Source organism: Eptatretus burgeri, chromosome 10, assembly GCF_056783735.1.
Source record: "Eptatretus burgeri isolate ZD-2024b chromosome 10, Ebu_testis_v1, whole genome shotgun sequence".
NCBI classification, from domain to species: Eukaryota; Metazoa; Chordata; class Myxini; order Myxiniformes; family Myxinidae; genus Eptatretus; species Eptatretus burgeri.
Window position 1 is genome coordinate 26,664,652 of NC_140970.1, and position 21,278 is coordinate 26,685,929.

The 21,278-nt window shown below is 42.9% G+C and overlaps 1 protein-coding gene across 5 annotated transcripts in view; it reads right to left on the minus strand.

The window, feature by feature from the left end:
- LOC147018129 (voltage-dependent L-type calcium channel subunit alpha-1D-like) overlaps positions 1-21,278 on the minus strand; it is a 140,881-nt gene that overhangs the window by 19,305 nt on the left and 100,298 nt on the right. For 4 of the 5 annotated variants that reach the window (XM_085897487.1, XM_085897488.1, XM_085897489.1 and 1 more), the window contains 10 exons: positions 18,580-18,667; positions 16,651-16,758; positions 16,161-16,213; positions 14,377-14,517; positions 13,953-14,154; positions 9,936-10,094; positions 9,101-9,211; positions 6,400-6,480; positions 5,568-5,711; positions 3,234-3,299 (listed from right to left, as the gene is read on the minus strand). In XM_085897487.1, the coding sequence (XP_085753613.1) occupies positions 3,234-3,299; positions 5,568-5,711; positions 6,400-6,480; positions 9,101-9,211; positions 9,936-10,094; positions 13,953-14,154; positions 14,377-14,517; positions 16,161-16,213; positions 16,651-16,758; positions 18,580-18,667 (1,153 nt within the window). The remainder of the gene's footprint in view (positions 1-3,233; positions 3,300-5,567; positions 5,712-6,399; positions 6,481-9,100; positions 9,212-9,935; positions 10,095-13,952; positions 14,155-14,376; positions 14,518-16,160; positions 16,214-16,650; positions 16,759-18,579; positions 18,668-21,278) is intronic. The other variant, XM_085897490.1, reaches the window with a different exon arrangement.

Sequence of the window (21,278 nt, forward strand, 5' to 3'; positions counted from 1 at the left end):
CTCATGCACAGATTTATCCCCTCTCGTGTTCAGTTGTCCTCCCCTTCCTCCCGCCCTTGGTTCACTGAAGCTTGTGGCGAGACAGTTGTCCTGAAACAACTTGCCTTTGCCTCATGGAGAGCAAACCCAACTGAGGGTAATCTCAGTTCCTTCCATAAAGCTCGGAACAAGTGTGTATCTACCCTCAGGAGAGCCAGAAAACAACATCTTTCTCATCTCAAGTCCGAACTTTCAAACCTCTCTCCCTCCTCAAAATCCTGGTGGTGTCTTATCAAATCTGTTTCTGGTGTTTGTTCCCCCTCCATCCCCTCCTTCACCTCAAATGGCCGCACTGCTGATACCGCATGTGACAAAGCTGAATGCCTAAACTCGGTGTTTGCAGCTAAATTTTGTGTCCAAAACCCATCACTTTCTCTACCATCTTACCCAGTCGCACCCAAATGTCCCTGGACTCTGTCATTTTCTCCTGACAAGGTGGAGAGCTTGCTGTCATATCGCGTGCTTTTAACACGGTCGGGCACCCTGCCCTGCTCACCAAACTCTCTTCCTATGGTATCCAAGGCCATCTCCACTCATGGCTCGCAGACTTCCTCTCCTGTCGCAGTCATCGTGTGGCCCTAAATGGAGTTCTTTCATCCCCTATTCCTCTCCAGGCTGGAGTTCCTCAAGGTAGGGGTCTGGGCCCTGTTCTTTTTCTGGTTTTCATCAATGATCTATCCGACTCTCTGGAAAATCCTCTATCTCTTTGCTGATGACTCCACCCTCTGCCATACCATCTGTCATCCCTCAGACCTGCAAGCAGCAGCTTCTTCGCTCACTACTGATCTGGATAAAATCACAAACTGGTCCAACACGTGGAAGATGTCTTTCAATCCGGACAAATCTCATTCTCTCATGATGTCTCTCAGAAAGGACCGTTTAGAAAACCGCCCCATCCACTTTCTCAACAATCCTCTGGAAGAAGTCCTTTCTTTCAAGCTTCTGGGTCTCACTATCTGCCATGACCTTTCCTGGGAAAGCCACATTTCAAACTTCGCCTCCAAAGCCAGTCGCCGACTGGGAATCCTCCATCGTGCAAAGTCCTTCCTCGGCCCACCTGAGCTCCTGACCACTTACAAAGCTTTTGTCCGTAGCCTGATGGAGAACTGCTCTCCCCTCTGGGCTGGTGCTCCTGCCTCCCACCTTTCTCGACTTCACGCTGTGGAAACCAAGGCATTTCGGATCATTGGCATCTCCCGCGATGAGGCTGATTCTTTGGGCCTCTCACCGCAGGCTGGTCGGTGGTCTTTCTGTCTTCTACCGTCTCCTCTCCAGTCTCGCCCCCCCCCTCCCCGCTCTCTCTGCAATTTGTCCCCACCACATTCGGCAGGGCGCTCAAGATCCACCAACAACCCCCTTCTGGTAAAACTACCAATATCACGAATTACTGCTCACCTTCACTCTTTCATTCCTCTTTTTTCCCACCTTTGGAATAAACTCCCTCACTCTATTCAATCCCATTCTTCCCTCCAGGCCTTCAAAACAGCAGTTCACCACCACCTCTTATCGTCCCCCATCCAAATCCTCGATCTTTTCTACCCCCGTTAATCCACACCAAGCCCACCTCCTTCAAATTCCCTGCTTTCCTTCCTGAAAGTCCCTGTAATGTCCATCTTGTAATGTCCCCATGTTCCCCGCCCCATCCCTCTCCCTTCCACAGATCTCCTGATGTCTCTGTTCCCCACTGTTTTGTCCTTCCCACTCCCACCCCTCTTCTCTTGTCTCATGCCCCCCTTGCTGTGTGTTCGGTGTTAGCTCTCATACGAGCCTCGACAAGGTATACAAAAAATATATATATTACTTTCATGGTTTTTATGAAATTACGTTATTTCATTTCATATAACACGATTTGTAAATAACCTTTTGTCAACTTAGGAATTGCTCATTTCTCAAAATTCGTCTGAACCATTGCTTTTTATTCATCTTGACCATCTGTACTCAGTGATGTAATAGTTACAGCGTCTGCTCTAAATCTGGGATGCTCTGAATCTGAGGACGTCAGTGGTTCGAACCCCGTTTTAAGTCAAATTCAAAAATGGTACGTGCTCGACACTCACGTGCTATGTGGTATGTGCTGCTTCATGTGGTGCTTGGTTTAAAAACATGGTACTTGCTGCTTTACTTGCTTGATGATTAGCAATTAAAAGGATAGGACACAAACAAGAAAAGTAAGTTGTCAATACTAACGCAGGCATTTATGGGCCGAATGGCCTCTATCTGCATCGAAGTTCCTTGTAAGGAAACTCATTCTTTCATTCGTCAATATATTGGCTGCTCTTAGAGCACCCTTATTCTGGACATTTCCATCTGTCTGTCTGTCCGCGAAACTTTGGTCAAGCCTAGGGGCTAAACCGCTCAACCGATTCCAATGAAATTTGGTAGGTAGGACCAATATTTCTGGGAATCGTGTGCTTTTGAATATGGGACCCCGGGCCCTAGCAACGGCATAGCAACGGCCCTTTAAAGTGGTCAAAAATCAGAAAATAAATAAATAAATAAATAAATCGAAAAATCGAAGCTTAGAGTTCTGTGCGCAATCTATCTCGCTCCCTTCATGCCAATTTGCAGCCCTAACAAAAATATTTGTAGGAGGAGATAGGTTTTGGGCGAGTACATGTCGAACATTTCAGAAACGGTTAATTGCGAATATCTCTAAGAGAAAGAGTCTGATTTTGATGAAACTTGGGTGAAATGTGTACAATGTGGCGAGCATGTACACAAAAATGAATGGTTGCTATGCACACCTCCGTTGCTTAGCAACAGCTCAAATACTTTATCGTACATCGTACACTTATTGTGGACTGTACAAAAAAATCAATACCTCCGAAACTGGACCTCCGAGGGACCTGTTTTTTTTGTGCCCAAGGAGAATGTCTTACAGCATCATATAAAAAAATAAAATCTTTAGCGAATAGATAAATGGAATTACCAGGGCTGCCATTTGTTAGAGTCTCTTTGGAAACATGCCTGAAATTTCACAAGGCGGGTTTCTGGGCGCAAACTAAGAGGGCTGTGATAATCATGTTTATTGTGCTAAATTGATTGATAGCATGTACATGAATATCGGCTCGTCGCGTCGGCCAGCTTTCCATCTCGAGCGAGCAGCCATGTCGCCTACCGGCTTGTCAGTATATATCATTGTACAATCATCATTAAAGTGAAAATCTGCATCACAATGGATTTCTCTTTCATACCTGCATACCAATGACAGCGTAAACGAAGAACAGCATCACGATGAGCAGGAAAACGTATGGAAGGGCCTGGAAATGCAGTGGCAATAAAAGTGTCAGCAAGAGGAAATATTTGAATCAGATTTTTAAAAATAATAATAAGTACCGTATTACCAAAATAGAGAAGATAATAAATATTTAAGACTAAAATGTTTACAAAATATGTTTCTAGAACTGCACTTGGTGAAACGCCTACCTCCGCCAGGCTGACTAGTTTACCTTGTTACATACTCAACTCGTTCACCAAGTTTTGCCATAACCTGTCCACTGATATCCTTCAATCCTGGAAAGTCTGTTTCACCCTATTGCTCCAGAAGGGTTGTCAAACAAACTCACTTATCTATTTCCTCAATCAACCAGTGGAAGAGGTTCGGTCTCTTGAACTTCGAGGTCTCATCATCAGCCATGACCTTTCTTGGGCTGACCACAGAGCAAAGTTAGCCTCCAAAGTCAGCCGTAGCCTGGGCTTCCTCAATCGAAACGGTTCGTTCCTTGGCAAATCAGAGCTACTCAGTCGACACGATCTTTGTCTGTAGCTCAAATGAGTACTGCTCTCCATTATAGCTTATAGGCTGGTCCCCTAGCATAACATCTGACTCTCCTGGATTCTATGGAATCTAAAGCTCTCAAAATAATTGGAATCTCCCGTGATGAAGCTGAATCACAAGGTCTGTTGCTTTGACATCACAAGCAGGTCGGTAGTTTCTCTGGGTTTGTTTTGTTTATATTATGTCTGCTCTGTTCTACAACACGCCCTATCTACTCCAGGTTGTATGTGTTCTTTCAGTAACCCCATACTCATTAAACCTAAAAAAATCCAGATTGACTACACATCTCAACTCTTTTATTCCTCGCTTCTCTCGTCTGTAGTGTACTTTTCATCGGTGCTAATTTGTTAGTACTTTTACTTGTCCAAACAATAGCTTTGGTGCAGGCATTGTTTCTTTTTTAATCTAGTTTCTAACCAATCATTTGGCCCGATACCACTACCGGGCTCGAGGACCTCCCCCTCGTGGGTCAAAGAGGAAGAAAGAAAGGCTTGAAAAAAAAAGGGCCATTTTACACCGTTGTAGTTCTTCTTGCATGGCAGCTCACCATTTTACACCGTAGTCAATATTCTTGCCTGGCAGCTTGCCATTTAACACATTCCTCATTCTTCTTGAATAGCAGCTCGCCATTTTACACCCTCATTCTTCTTGCCTGGCAGCCCACCATCTTGGAGTGTTGTTGTTCTTCTTGCTTCTTATTGAACTCGTGACTATTCACAAGCACTCAAGCTTAACAGCTGATGGGACACTGCTCAGACTGGACAAAGTCATCAAACTTTAGCAGTGAGTGCAAGTCGATATCTGCGATTTTCTATATTGATGACCCCGCCATGGTTACTTGTTATCATGTCTGTCGAAGATACGATCGACGATGACGTCCACGAAGGTACATCTGCCGAGGTTCCCAGCGCAGCAATTGGCACAGTAATCATCACAGCAACCGGCGCAGCAAGTGGCACAATGACCAGCACCAGCACCAGCCACCAGCTTTTCCTCAGGTGCCAGCACATGTGTCACCGACAACCCCTCACTTGCGACCACCACCAGCCATGGCAGCTGTTCCTCAAGTGCGAGTTGCCAAGAAGACACAGTCTGGCCATCAAGTCCATTGGCCAGCTTGTTTAATATAGTTTTTGTTTTTTTTGGAACTTGAAACTTTTGGGACTGTTCATTGTTTCACACTGCAACACTCACTCTTTCCTCAAAAGCTTCAAAAGCCAGCAGTGCACTGCCATCTCTTGTCATCCAAAATTCTGTCCCACGATCTCCATTCCCCAATTTAACCTTTCCTTACCCAATCATCGTACTTGTTTGTTTCAGTGTCTCCTCCCCTCCTCCCTTTCCTCTTATCCTGTTTGTTCATTTGCTTGCTGTTTGTCTCATTGTCAGACAGATATACCTTACTCTTCCTTGATTAAAGAAAACAAAAAAGTAGATCTGTGTGTGGACTCACACACTAGCTCACATACTGATTACAATAGCCTCACTCATCCCTTTAAAACGGGCGAGGCCAAAAATGAAAGTTAGAAAAAGGAGAGATGGTGGGGAGAAAAGGAGAGAGAAGGGGAATTTTTGTGTGACATAGGAAAGGGAAGGAGGAAAGCCAAACAACACTGCCATTTTGCGTACGTGGACGGTCCTAAGCAACTTGGTAAATTAAAACTTTTGAACTTGCAAACTTAAATTAGTGTTCAGTTTGTGTCTGATTTTGTGCCATAAATGTAAGATGAGAAGTATGTGGACAAAATACCTGAAAAGATTTGAGGAATGTCCAGAGGAGTGTGCGGATGCCTTCATTGTGGTTTAACAGCTTAACAAGTCGGAGGACACGGAAAAGACGGAAGAACGTGAAGGACACTCGCTGCCTCTCCTCCTCCAAATTTCCTCTATTGGTCTGCAGAAGAGAATTATGAACAACATGCTTTTCCACGTCATCACCTGGTGTTTTTCATGTAGTGAATGATTATATTGAAAGAAATGGCTTTAACAATCCATTAAGTTATGGTGAGTTGGGTAATCCGTTTTGATTGTATCATTGTGCAAGAGCAGCGACACATAAATTTATTAAGGTCTATTAAAGTCTTTTTCTAAAAGTTTAGCACATTGTTTGGATTCAAATAATACTAAAATATTCCATTTCCACATAAAAGATTGTTCAAAGAACTGCCTGAATGGGCCCAAGGTACGAGTTACATGGGATGAACGTTTACCAAATGTGCTATGTGCAGCACCATACCATGTTTAAAGAGGTGAATCAAAACTTCTAAGAGCTGTAGATTCAGACATGAAACGAATTTTGCCTTTCTTTCATTGAGATGTAATCAGGTATATATTACAGCATAATCGTATTATATTCTTTACCATCTGGGATATCGAGTAGAGGAAATATCAAATGTAGGATTCTGCATTGACATCTTTTAAAGGGGGGCTGGATGTGCAGATATTTATCTCCCACTTACCCTAAAAATGGAGTGACTTGCATGTGGAATTGTAACATAAATGCATGTATTGGAGCAAGATATAATCTCAAAATGTTCATGTAGCCAGGTTGAGTTAATACAGTATGAAATAGATGTACTCACCAAACCACTCAGAAGGACATCAATGATGCTGCCTAAAACGATCAGAAAGTCGAACACGTTCCAAAAATCGCTGAAATAGCCCTGGTGAAGAGGTCACACAACAATTGGCCAATATTTGCTCAAACAGGTCCCTGCTTATGAGCTTTCCTCTATGAGTAATTAAGGACAGTCAAAGAGTCTTCATTGTCCTTCTTGACAAAGGAGAATCAGTAAGCCCATGGCTGAACATACGGTAAAAGTCGAAGAAAGTAGTACGTGGGTGGTTCTTCAATTTTGAAATGTCACAAGTGTTGAAAAAAGGATGGCGGAATGTATAAAAAAAAAATTAATCTTAAAAATAAATGTAGAAAAATCTAATGTTATTTAAATAATCGATATTTTGTCAGGCCATGGAGGTACGCTGATCACTCCTTACTCACAAAAATATTTGATCAGTTTCAACATGAGGGATATTAGAATATTCCAAAACATGATAACAGTAATTATGCTACTAATTGTACAAATTAATCATTTGGATATTTCTGGATATCTGCACACAAGAAGCATCGTCTTAGTTATCCATCGAGTACATTTGATTGAGATGAAACATGGTATGTGGTTTACCTTTGGTATTCTAGATCCAATAAACTCGATATTCTATGCAATCCAAGGTCTCATTTTCATAATGAACCTCTTAATAATCTCGTGCAGGATCCACCAATGGAGAGGGACATTTCATTCTCCACTCCAGACAACCTCGAGGAAAGTTCCATTGAGAAAAAAAAAATATGAAGACATTGCAGATCATTGAAGGGTTCGAATACATTTCGGAGAAAGGGCCTCACTATTACACCTTGGTTTTGAGGACATTGTCATCTTGGAGAATGAAATGTCCATGACGATGTGAGGACATGCTGTGTTATCAGCGATGAGGGTGGTTGTCCAAGTTGCACACAGCATTAGCACATATCCTGTTTGATTCTATCAATAAACCAAGGAATCAAATCATAGCAGACAAGACACCCGTACAATGACATGAAATTTGAACTGTTCATTGTCGACATATTGCTGAAGTCTATCTTGTGCAAGTCTTCGTTGATCCAACATGGTGTTGAAAAATGCTCAGAATGATCCATTTAAGTGATATTTACATTGGTAACTGATTTTCAATCCGAGTGACACAAACAAAGAATTAGAAAAATTTGTTACTGATGATCTTTTATCTTTCCCATTTGTACGACATGCAGTAACTTCTCTGGGCTGGCAGGATGGCCTTAAGGTATGCACACTCACCTCAAAGCTGTTTAGCCTGGGTTCGAATCTCGGCCGAGCTGTAAATTGTAAGCAGCGTGATTCATCAACATGTGTGCCATCCATCGGATGGACATTAAACTGGGTGATCCATCTGCTGACATTAATTTGTGGGTGTTAAAGATCCCATAGCGTCTTTTGATGAGAGAAGGTGAGCTATCGCCAGTGTGGTGGAAAATGTATTTTAAAATATTCCCTTTGTGGTTTATCATTTGGCTGTGGCCCAATTAAGCCTAATGATTGATTTAACTTCGCAAACAAAGGCTTTTAGCAGATATTATAAATATATTAGTGAAAACCTATATGACAGACAATGACTGATTTATAAGCTCATTAGAAACATGATTATTACATTCATTTTATGAGTGTATATCTGTGATTCGGTATTAATTATACCCATGTATGAATATTAATTGTTTTGATTGAAGCTTGTGTAATTACAAATATGAGCCCCATGGAGATGCATGTAAGGTCCATTAGGACATAATTGATACAGCTCTGTATTCTTATTGCTACTTTAACCAATAGCTAACAACATACTGATGCTATTAAATACTTGTAAATGTATAAAGTCTATTGCAAAGCAATGTAATTAACAAAAGTCGTTTTGTCACCATATATGGTGTTGTTCACCAAGAAGGATCATAGATAAATGATCAAATCCAGAGCGAAGACAAATGAAGCAATTTATTTATTTATTTTTTTTGCATCACGTCCTTCAAGAGAGGAAGCAGCCCACACATTTTCCTGCACGATTGATTGAGTGAGAGATGAATTCGCATGTTTGCACATTGTGACCGGTGTTCCCATACTCGCACACAAACCATATATGGTGTTCTGTAAATTAACAGACTGAGGAACATTAAGTGATGTAGTTTTGGTAAGATAACATGTACTGTTCTTTGTTCTACCCATGCCCCCTCTTTCCCCCTTTCTATGCAAATAATTTTGCTATAAAATGCGAGGCTTGTCAACAGAACTCCGAAATAAGGAGGTACGCAGGGACACATCTTGGTGTATCTTTGCGCATTTGGTTTCTTTCCCACGTGAATAAATGGTTCAAATCACACTGGAGTTACTGGAGTGACGTCGGACTCCACTGGAGGTTCGAGTAATTCCACCAACACCGGCAGCCTGAACAAATTACAAATTTCTGCCCGAACCTTCAGAGGGCACTGCATCAGTGACACAGCTGTGCTCTCAACCAATGATGCTATCCCACAGTCTTGGCTGCACATAAAAAGAAGTAACTTCTCTGTATCTTTATTCTCTCCCACCTTGACTTCCTTTAGTATCCTCTTTACCCCTTCCTCTTTTCCCATCTACATCTCGTCCAGCACATTTCTTGAATTTCTTAGATATTTGAAAAATGATCTGACCCCAACAAAGCAGACTTGATTAGTTAACTTACTTTTGGCTTGAAAGCCACGAGTTTCAGGATGCACTCAATCGTGAAAAGAACAGTGAAAAACACGTTTAGAACGTCCAACACATCTGAGAAGCCTTGTGATTGACCTCGGTGCTGTGGATGGATTGAGAAAGGGTATGGGAAGAAAAAGTGGGTGTGAGTGTTGAAGCATTATATTTCTGGCAATTATAGGTCAGGTTATTGGAACTTATGCCACCGACTACATGGGTTATAATACAGGGCTGAAATATAATGGTAGGTGTCATTAGAGATATATAGTTGGATATATAGTTGGATTGGATCACATAATTTCACAATGTTAAGGTGTCCTTTTCATGGCCGGTCGTCCTTTATGGATCATCTTTATTATGAATGCAACAGAGGAGGGGCTAAAATAAAAAGAAATGTATTTTTAAGAAAGACAAAGGAATTGCAGAGAGGAGGGTGAAAGGAAAGAGAATAGATGGGAGGAGTGGGCAAATAAGTAGAAGTTTAGGGAGTAGTTGTGAATAAGGGAAGGAAAGGGAAGGGACATGAAGAAAGCATACAGTGGAGGTCAAAAAAAATCCTTATTCAAAATAGCTGCTGCCCTTCAAACAAGGCTATGCTATTATTGGTGGTGCCTTTAATTTGAAGTTGGATCTTTCCAATTGTTGCCAGTTGCTTGCGAAAAAAAATTCTGCCATAAATGGCGTACATTATAAATGGGTGGCTGCTCTACCGCTGCATTCATGCCTGCATACAAAATGCTCAATGCCGACAGCTAAGTATCAAGATGAGGTAACGGGCACTGTTCTCATGGGTGCTTGCTTCGGAAGGGTGTACAATGTGTGACAACCTGCATCGCGAGGCAGACGGTGTTGAGCAGAATCAAGAAAAACATGCCACACTCGCAACCACGGGATGTGACCAGGTCCCACACTTTCTTACGCATCCTGTTCTTGGGAACAAAGTTTTGCAGAGGCTTTGCCTTCAGTGCGTACTGAACACATTTGCGCTGCCAGGCGTGAAGGAAGGATGAGAAGAGAGTAGATAGGTCGTTTTGTTTTATATGAAGCATTTTAGGTCCTATACCGAGTTCCCATAATTGAAGAAACAACCATGAAGTGGACATTGCTACAACATATTGAGCAGAACAAGCACAGCACACCCTTCCTGAAGGTCATTAGTGACCTAAATAGGTTTTTATTGAAAGTATGATTGCAACATGACAATTTCCCTGAATTGAGCTTCAATTCCATAATCGTAAAATAACAAGGAGAAAAAGAGAAAATGTCATCGTCCCCATAGTTTTAGTAATTTTTCTCTTCAGAGTTAAAGGGCCAGCCCATATTTACAAGATTTATGTGTATGCGCAATTGACATGAGTAGTAATGTGATAAACAAGAACATTTGTGACATTTGCCAAGTTTGAACAAAATCAGACCATGCATGTTTTGTTTGCACCATGACATGTTTAAGTAACAAAATGGCCACCAGTCAACCATCTTGGATCTGATGTCGAAAAAAAATGAAGTGTATGTAAGCCATCATTCATTATCTGTGTACCAAGTTTCAACAACATCGGTAAATGCATGTCCAAGAAATGGTTGAGGACGTGTTCAACATCAGGTTTGTTTACAACTAAAATGGCCGCCTGTCGGCCCTCTTTGATCGCATCGTGAAACAAAATGATGTGCATGTGTAGACCATCACGTGTTGTCTTTGTGCCAAGTACAAATAAAATTGGTCGACACATCTTCGAGATATGGTTGCGGATGCACACATGCATGCACGGACATGAAAATCGACACTAAATCCATAAGCCCCAGTTTGGGAGTCCAGTGGGGGCTAAAGTCCAGTGGGGGCTAAAAAAAATCCTAAATATAGCAGCCTTTAGCCAGATTTGAACCCATTGTCTGGAATGTCAGTCTATTGTTCTCACCATGAGGTCAACATACTGACATAACTCCCAATGTTGGCAAAATGCACTTTTAGTAGAAGACTCTGGTATCCTGTGCCGGAGTGGCGACCCGTCCAGGATTGTGCCCAATAGCCAAGGAGACTGCTTCGGCAGCACCAACGCTCTGCACAGAGTATGGTCCCAATCTCCTCCTCTCCTATTGTTTTTGAGGTCAAAAGGTCAACATAGGCAAAATGTCAACAACTAAGGTGGTGTTTCTAAAGTCCTCAATTTTCATCCGATTGACTTGAAATTTGAAGAGAAGTTATAGTTCATGTCAATTAATTCAACCAGCCAATTATTTTTGAGGTCAATATAGACCAAAAGGTCAACATAGGCCCAAGGTCAACAACTAAGGTGGTAGTTCTAAAATCCTCAATTTTCATCTGATTGACTTCAAATTTGAAGAGGATATATATTTCAGGTCATTGAATTCAACCACCAAAGCCTGGTGTTGGCGTAGTGCTTAGGGTAGTGGCTTGGGATCCAAAAGGTCCTGAATTCAAGCCTCGTTGGCCGCTTGAATTAATACACACCAGGAGGTTGACTCAGCCTGTCATCCTTCCGAGGTCGGCGAAGTGAGTACCAGTGTACTGGGCCCGGTGTAGAATAGGTGTACCATATCCCTGTGTCGTAAGAGGCGACCAGGGTTGCGTCAGGAAGGGCATCCGGCGTAAAACCTGTGCCAAATCATTATGCGGATCATAACGGATGATCCGCTGTGGTGACCCCTAACGGGAGCAGCCGAAAGAAGAAGAAGAAGAAGAAGAATTCAACCACCAATTACTTTTGAAAACCACATAGGCCAAAAGGTCAACATAGGTCTAATTTCTAAAATTGTCAGTTTTCATCCGATTCACTTAATTTGAAGAGGAGTTGCATACTTGGTCATTGAATTCAACCACCAAGTATTTTTGAGGTTAAATTTGTTTTATGGATTTTTCAAGTGTCATGCTCTGCATGACATCTTCTTGTTGGGTCGCCGAAATAGGTGACCCTTATTGTCAGTAATTCTGTCTGTTTGTTTGGATGTTTGTTCGTTTGTCATCAGCGTAATTGGTAATAAACGTGGGCGAATTTTGACCAAACTCGGGTGGTAGGTACATCTTATGACCTAGTGCTTTGGAAATTGTGATGGTTGCTAGGGACGCTTTGGTTCCCCAGCAACAACCGAAAAACAATCAAAATCGGTACCGTTCACACGAAATCAATTCCGAAAGCCATTATCCCAAGTAGGGTTATGAAATTTGGCACGAATGATCTACAGGTGATGCTCTATCAAATATATTCCGGTTTTTGTGATATATGGAATACTTTACCCACAGCGCCCCCTACAATTAGGGTATGCGCGAAAATTGGCGAAAATTGAAGGCCCCCTAGCGACCAGGTGAGTGCATCGATATGAATGAAACTTTTCAGGTTCATGGTACTCAATGAGTACTACAACTTTGCCTCATGACATATTGACCAATTTCGCTTAGGTCAGGGGTCAAAGGTCAATTAGTGCAAAAATCGATAATATGCGAGAGCTGGAGGTGACTTCGCGCCAAATGCTACTCCTAGGGTTATGATCAGATGGTCATGAAAATTCACACTAATCGTCTGGAATACATTGTACACAAACGATCGAGCCAGATTTTCGATTTAGATCTTTGTTCACCCACAGCACCCCCACGAACTTTGGGGATTTCCGATTTCAAACCGCATTTTCGGTACTTTTCATTCAAATGGATACCGAGTAGTTATCAGTAGATGGAACTGGATGAGATTTGATATGCATACTCTTAAGGTGATTCCCTATCCGCTATATGACATCCATTTCGCTCTATATCTTCTAGTTTCCATGCTCGGCGACCCATCGTCGCCTACCGGCTTGTCTTTTTGTTTGTCTGTTTGTGTGCAGGATATCTCAATAAGTTGTGGATGGATTTGGATGAAATTTGGAGGGCAGGTTGGGTGTGTGACAAGGACGAACTGATTAGATTTTGGTGAAGATCCGAATCCAGATCCGGCTACTAGAATTTTTTTAAGTGATTCTTCACCATTGAGAGATAGGGCTAAGCTGATATACCTGTATATCACAATATCTGAAGAAGTTATGGACGGATTCGGATGAAGCTTGGTGCACATGTTTCGTGTTTGGCAAGGACGAATTGATTTGATTTTGGTGAAGATCCGAATCAGGATCTGGATGCAAGAATTATTCAATTTTTAAAGTGATTCTTCCCCATTGAGAGATAGGGCCAAAAACGATATATAGCATATTTTTAAAATGTAATGGGCCCGATATGTTCTCATGTATCAGGCAATGAGTGGCGGAGGTATGTGCTCTACTGAGTGCCCTTCTAGTTGAGCTTTCTAAATGAAAATACTATCCTGTGACGTTACCTGAGCTGCACAAAAGCTTCTTTTTTTTTAAATTGCAAATGCATTTTTGACCGAGATTGAACGATTAATTTGGTCTGCTGGTTGCATCATGGTGGAGATATCGCCGTGCCATTGATGCATGCCCCAGAAAGTTAGTGAAGAAATCTTGCCAAGGCACCAGCACACGATGGCCTACTCTTCGAAAAAAAAAGTGCTGTGGAATGTTGATGTCGAGCACTGTATGCTTGTAGAATGGGACAATCAGGCTTAAAGTCCCTCCGAAGGAGGGATGAGGACGTCAATTTATAATCTGGCCAGGAATTGAATGCAGCCACACTGCTCAAAGGGGATGACTGCCTATAAGCTACACTGTAAGCCCAGGGAGTGTTTTACAAAAAGATTTGGCATAGATGTGAGGGGAACAGATTTTTGGTGATATTGCATTTTATGTTTTCATCACCCCTCTTCCCACCCTGCCCCATATCCTACCCCACCTTACACTCCTCCCATTCATCCCATCTCACTGAGCATGCCACAACCACTCACCTGGTTCTTATCCAGTTCACAGTTCTGAAATTCCTGCTCGCCTTGCTCTTGGAAGGTGATGATGACAAATCCCACAAAAATGTTCATCATGAAGAAAGCGATGATGATTATGTAGACAATGAAGAAGATGGAGACCTCTACTCTGTAGTTGTAAACTGGACCCTGGTCCTCAGCCAAGGAGTCAATTGCCTTGTATAGCAGGCTGCAGAGAATAAGGTTGTTAATTAATAGTAAAGATGGCAATTAAACATCAGCAGTGTGCTTTGGCATGCTCTTTTCCCAATGAATAAACTGTCAAAATATTGCTGCAGAAATCAAAGTGCTCCTGGTGCTGCTTACTGTTAAAACAAAAGAGGATGAGTGACTATGTGCTCCCAAAGCTCAGGCCAAAAAGGTTTAGTGAAATTCAAAAAGGATATCTTACTCTGGCCATCCCTCAAAAGTGGAGACGGTGAAGAGGGTCAGCATGCCCGAGATGACATCGTCAAAGTTGAGTTGGTTATTTTGCCAAATTCGCTTTTTCACACTCGGCTCCTCGTCGGAATCGTAAGCGAAGAAATATCCTCTGGAAAAATAGAAATTTTGTGTGAAAGGCATCACATAATGGACCAATGTCGAAGAATGTGTAACACAATCTGTAAAGGGAGAAAACAACAAAATGGCAGGGTGGAGGTGTTGGAGAGGACAGACAATGTTGTTCCAGCAACAGACAATGCTCACAGCTGGTGCTGGCACATTTGGATTTGAATTACTTTTAACAACTACTCAGAATGTTTTTCTGTGATCATTGTAGGGGAGTCAGATTTGAAACGAAACAGGCCTACCGCCTCCCCCAAATCCCCAAACCCAGGTCCACCGCCTCCCCCAAATCCCCAAACCCAGGCCCACTGCCTCCCCCAAATCCCCAAACCCAGGCCCACCGACTCCCTCAAATCCCCAAACCCAGGTCCACCGCCTCCCCCAAATCCCCAAACCCAGGCCCACCGCCTCCCCCAAATCCCCAAACTCAGGTCCACCGCCTCCCCAAATCCCCAAACCCAGGCGCACCGTCTCCCCCAAATCCCCAAACCCAGGCCCACCGACTCCCTCAAATCCCCAAACCCAGGTCCACCGCCTCCCCCAAATCCCCAAACCCAGGTCCACCGCCTCCCCCAAATCCCCAAACCCAGGTCCACCGCCTCCCCCAAATCCCCAAACTCAGGTCCACCGCCTCCCCAAATACCCAAACCCAGGCGCACCGTCTCCCCAAATCCCCAAACCCAGGCCCACCAACTCCCTCAAATCCCCAAACCCAGGTCCACCGCCTCCCCCAAATCCCCAAACTCAGGTCCACCGCCTCCCCCCAATCCCCACACCCACGTCCACCGCCTCCCCAAATCCCCAAACTCAGGTCCACCGCCTCCCCCAAATACCCAAACCCAGGCCCACCGCCTCCCCAAATCCCCAAACCCAGGTCCACCGCCTCCCCCAAATCCCCAAACTCAGGTCCACCGCCTCCCCAAATCCCCAAACCCAGGTCCACCGTCTCCCCCAAATCCCCAAACCCAGGCCCACCGCCTCCCCCAAATCCCCAAACCCAGGTCCACTGCCTCCCCCAAATCCCCAAACTCAGGCCCACCTCCTCCCCCAAATCCCCAAACCCAGGCCCACCGCCTCCCCCCAAATCCCCAAACCCTGGCCCAGGTGAAATCCCCAAACCAGACTCAGAGTGGATGCTCGAACCATTACACCTCTGATTTTGGTGATAACAATTAAGGCTAAAAATAATTTTCTGTTGGTGTCAATACTGTATACGTCAGTGATCAATACAGATGAATGTGCCACAATAACTGTGACTTTGTGATGTGCGTTGTGCAGCTCATGATGCACAGATGTAGTCAAATGTTTCTGTCTACAATGTTTGCTTTCACAAGGCACAATATGCGATTGATAAATGATGTAAATGGCATCTGAGGGTCATTGGCATGAGACAAATGTGTGTGATGACCGGTCACATGACGAGACATGCACATTTCTTCATTGGTGCAAGCCCTGCTGGGTGGTGATGCCTCATGAATCCATGATTCATCGAATGAGAGCAGGATCTGGTTTTAAAAACGTGATTTTTAACAACGTGCTCCAAAGGACAAGCTGTGAGGGTTAGGGTTAGGGTTATTCGGGTCGTGTTGCATTCAGGTGTGTTAACGATGGGCCACGCGATCGCCGCACCTGCAGTCTTGGCGTGAATGTTTGGAGTCATCGGTGCATTGATACAGCTTTCCCTGCAGGAGGAATAATGGTTTCATGAAGGAACTTCTGGTGACAGAAGTTTGAGATAAGTCATTATTTAGAATTCTAGTTGGTGCTGCAGTTTGCTTAAATGTTGCTGAAAAGTGGAATTGTTTCAATAATTCCTTTGAAATGCTTTAAACACCATCATGATCCCAGTTTGATGTTTGTTCATCGTTTGGACCACCAATTGCATCATCATTTGAAAATGCCACGTCGGTGGGATATTTATACAGTGGTAAAAGGAAGAGGTGGAAGTTTGTCTCTCATGACTCCAAAACGATTTTATCTGTATCAAACAGACAGTTAACATGCTTGGAAAAAAAAAAAATCGCATTCAAAATGTGCCTTTCAGGTGATCATCAAACTTTTTACCTCGTCGTGGAGAATCGACGAAGAGTCCAGGTGGACGAGTGGTGTGTGCGTTTACCTTGAAGAGTTGGACCCCAATGCAGGCGAATATGAACTGGAGCAGGGTTGTGACGACGAGGATGTTTCCGATGGTGCGGAGTGCCACAAACACGCACTGAACCACATGCTGTACAAACACTCACACCACAGGCTCAGTGAGCTCTTCATGGCGATTAACACGCCGAATCCTCGTTTTACCAGGCTCTCTTCTATTCATAAGAGTCATAGAACCATAGGATAATGATCTCTTTATCTGCGAAGTTGCGCACTACAAAATTCATGGAACACCACAATTTTATTGACATTGCCTAACCCAAAGCCATGACAAACATCGGAGTGTGGCACTTCAATTTACCAGAAACTAAACACAACCTGGACCCCAGACAATGACATTTGTTACGAGTTTTTGATTGGTTGTAGGTGGAATATTCTGCGATTCCTCGGATAGTACATCCTCCAATTTCAGATTTTGTGGCTGCGGTTGTTGAGTCGGTAATCGATTCCCATCCCCTCCCCTCCATTGCCCCCATCCACCTTCCATCACATCTACAGCAACAAACTCCGCCATCAGACTCGAACTACATGTATCTTGAGACAGTTTTCACATTTTAAGACTCCACAATCGTGTACTTTGTACGTGTACTTTCCAAGAGTCTGATTGATTTCTCCAAAACCATTGTCACATAATGAAGGTTGAATGTCACATAATGAAGGGAGTATGTTTATTCCAACAATCTGTTTCCAGGTTTGATTCCCTTTGGAAGGGATTTTGATGGTCTGCCAGATTGATCTTGTCAGTTGTCATTTTCCCCCTTGGTTGATTTCAGGATGGTTATCGTTCGATGGAGGTGCCCACTCTCTGATTGCAGATAATTGTCATTTTTGGTCAGACCTCCATTAATCCTTTAGGACTTGATGATCCAAAACTGAGCAATGGGACTATTCCCTGGCTATCAATACCATGTCTGTTGATCATATTCATGGGAATGAAAATCATGTGCACAAGTGGGCAATTTTTATAGCTCAGAAGTGGTGTACCATGACTTTTCATAAGATAGTGTACAAGCTGTTACTTTTTAGGTTTTTCTTTTAATTCTAATTTGTTGCATTTGTTACACGATTCTAATTGCAACATTGTGTTTACATTTTTTTTTAAGGTTTTTAACTCACCCTCTCGGGCTGCAAGGACAAGTCAAACAAAAAGGGCACCCGGTAGAGCGCAAGCCTCCGCCAGGCTGATTAGTTTACATTTTTATCCCACTAACTGGCTGGATCTGGATTCCGACTGAACTAAAATTTAATCGGTTGTTCTAATCACCAAACCGACTCATCCAATCCGTCCATAATTTTTGAGATATTGTGCTACATATCGTTTTTGCCCCATCACTCAATGGTGAAGATTCCCTTAAAAAATTCTCGCATCCAGATTCGGATCTTCACCAAAATCAAATAAATTCTTCCTTGTTACATACCCAACCAGCCCAGCAAGTTTCGTCCAAATCCGTTCAAACGTTTTCAGATATCGTGCTATCTATCGTTTTAGCCCGATCACTCAATGGTGAAGAATCACATTAAAAAAAAAAATCACGGATCTGGATACGGATACGGATTCGGATCTTCACAAAAATCGAATCAATTCTTCCCTGTCACATACACAACCTGCCCACTAAGTTTCGTCTGAATCCGTCCACAACATTTTGACATATTTTGTTCACAGATAAACAAACAAACAAACAGACAGACAGGGGTGAAAACATAACCTCCATCCACCTGCGGTGGTGGAGGTAACAAGCAATTTTTAGTACAAAATTAAATAAATGAATACAATATGTGAAAGTCAATTGAGAGAGAGGAGAGAGACTGTACTGGAAATGTAGTGGAAAGGAATGGGTGGACATTGAACAAATAGATGGACAATGTTAGCAAAAGTAAGAATTTCCTCTCTCACCTTCAATCCTTTGGCGCGATCAATGGCTCGAAGAGGTCTGAGCACCTTCAGTACCCTGAGGACCTTGACCACAGACATGGCATTGGACCTGTGGGGATGTCCAGTGAGGTCAATATCTTCACCTCTGTGGTTTGTACCAAAAGCAGGGGAAAATCTGTGTACTTGTGTGGTGATTTGGACAAGCATGTGGAGAAGCGGAGGTCCGAGTTGAAATTTGACAGCATTCTACAAGATCTCAACCTCTGACACACCCATACTGGTGCAAACACCTGTCAGGTTACCTTCAGCAACCAATGATCACAATTCTCCTATAAGGCTCATGGAAGAACTAAATGGCAGAAGGTATAAAGTGTCTGTGGACTAACAATGGGGGGTAGGAGGACACAGGTGAACAGAATGAGCAATTACCTGGAGGGCAGGCAATTAGTCCGGGAGCCAACCTGTGTACGAGGCTGTTTTAGGGTTGGACCTTACAGCCTCTGCTATAAAATTTTACACCCCCAGGATGTTTAGATATATGTTTGCAGTTCATGAAAACCAATGTTGGCAATTCATAAGCTCTTGCGAAAAATTTTGGCGGACGTTTTTGTTTGAGGAAGATTTGAAAAATTTGATAAAACAGCAATTGTCAATAAAATTTCTAAAAATATTAAAAAATCACATTCATGAAAAATAAATGTGAACTAAATGTAAGAATTCAATCAGTGCATTGTAAAATGACAAAAAAAATTGCCTTTGTGGAAGTAAACCTCGTAAAAGTACATAATTTTGTGAAAAATGCCTTAAAAATAACGTTTTTTGAAGATGGCCTTTAGAACTTTTCTTATCATAGGCAGATGCTGCATTAGAATACTAATTTCTCTTAATGTGATATGAACATGGTATCCATGGCTAATTAAAACAGCAAATTTGAGTGAGTTCTATCAATTTTTAAAGAGAAAATTAACATTTTTGTCAGCAAAGTTACCCCTACCCCCAAAATCCTCTTACTCTATTGAACACAGTTCGGTTAAGGTTTGCTGGATCCAGGTTGGGTACTTCACAGTTCACTCTTCCAAAGGAAAATTCAATGGTGTTTGGAGTGACATGGCTCTGGAGCAGACATACAACAATGAAGGGAAGACATCTCTGTTCAAAGGCATATCTCAGGCACCAGCTGCTCGAGATAAATATGTGAAGACAGCACCATTTCTCACAGCTGTATCAGAGAACATAAAGTCTATGGCTAATCTAGGCCAACAGGAATCTACTCATCATGGAGAAACACAAAAGCAGGCAACAGAAGAACATATGCATGTTGAGGAGATCAAGAAAGTGATATGCCAGCAGATGATAAACCCATTCCAGTGTAACAACCAAGTGGATCTGCTCAATAGAGCAACTGGTGAGAAGGATGCTTCAAAAGACTTGGTCCATGCTCAAGCTAAGGGCATGGAAGCCATTATGAAAGCAGAAGAGGTGGTCTCTATTAAGATTGAACCACTGAAGCTGGTAACTTTCTCCTCACAGAAGAAATCAAACCCATCAAGGAAACAGAGTTTAATCAGGATCTATCAAGATGAGACTGCAGCTCCACGTGTGCTGTGTTTCTATCGAGATGCCGACCCAGTCACAAGACAGATTGCATTTTCCCATGAGTGGACAGACTATCCATCATCCCTGTTTGAGGTTGATCCACGCTTAGCACAGGGGTTTGTAATGCGCAAAGGCAACAAGTCTGATTTTGTGGCAGTGCTAATTGCTGAAGCTGAGCAGGATGTTGTTTTACAGCTGCCATCATTACCACAGAGTGACCTATACACAGTTTATCTGGTAGACACAATGGCATTTGTAAATAAATACCAAAAAATGGGTGTGAAAACATTTGGTGAACTTCCCCAGCTGTATCTTCGCAAGCAGGTGTATCCTGCAGTTGAAACCTGAAATGTGCAACTGTGTCAACATCATTGGTGATCAGTATGATTTTGATGATAGCCATACTTTGAAGGGTGATGAGCAGCAGAGGAGAAACCAGACAGACCAGGCAAGACAATTCTCACCATCCAAGAGTCTAGAAATTCCGGACTGGAATTTACTCATGAAGAATCCAAGAAATAAAGGAAATCTTCAGAACTTCATTGGCACTTCCCTTTGTGAGAGTCCTGAAGCTATTCCGGATGGAGTGACCATCATTCTTGGTGGTATGATGGAAAACAAAGGTCACACTCTTTCCATCACATCAGCATCAAGTTCAGTTCTGGACTTACCTTGTGAAGAACATGAAGAGGCAGACACAAGGATTATTGCTCATCTTGCATATTGTGTGGAATATCTTGATCACCATCGAGCTGTTGTGCATGCAACAGATACAGACATAATTATGCTGTGTATATATCACTTCTGCTGCTTGAACACATTGCAAGAACTCTGGATACAACGGCAGAATCAATACCTACCTATTCATGAGCTGGTAGAAGTGTTGAGCAAGAAGTACCAGAAAATCCTCTTGATGTCGCAGCTACACTTCTGTGCACATATGTGTTGTGTGGATGTGACACAGTGAGCTACCCATTCAGAAGGGGAAAAGAAGAGGTCAGGTCAGGTATGGGAGCATGTGCCAGAACAGCGCGTCGCTGCGTCCACTTTCCGCCGGTACTCCAGGGGCCTCCGTCTGGCCACCCCCCAGGCAGATGCCAGGCCCATCCCCATCTCCTTGAGAT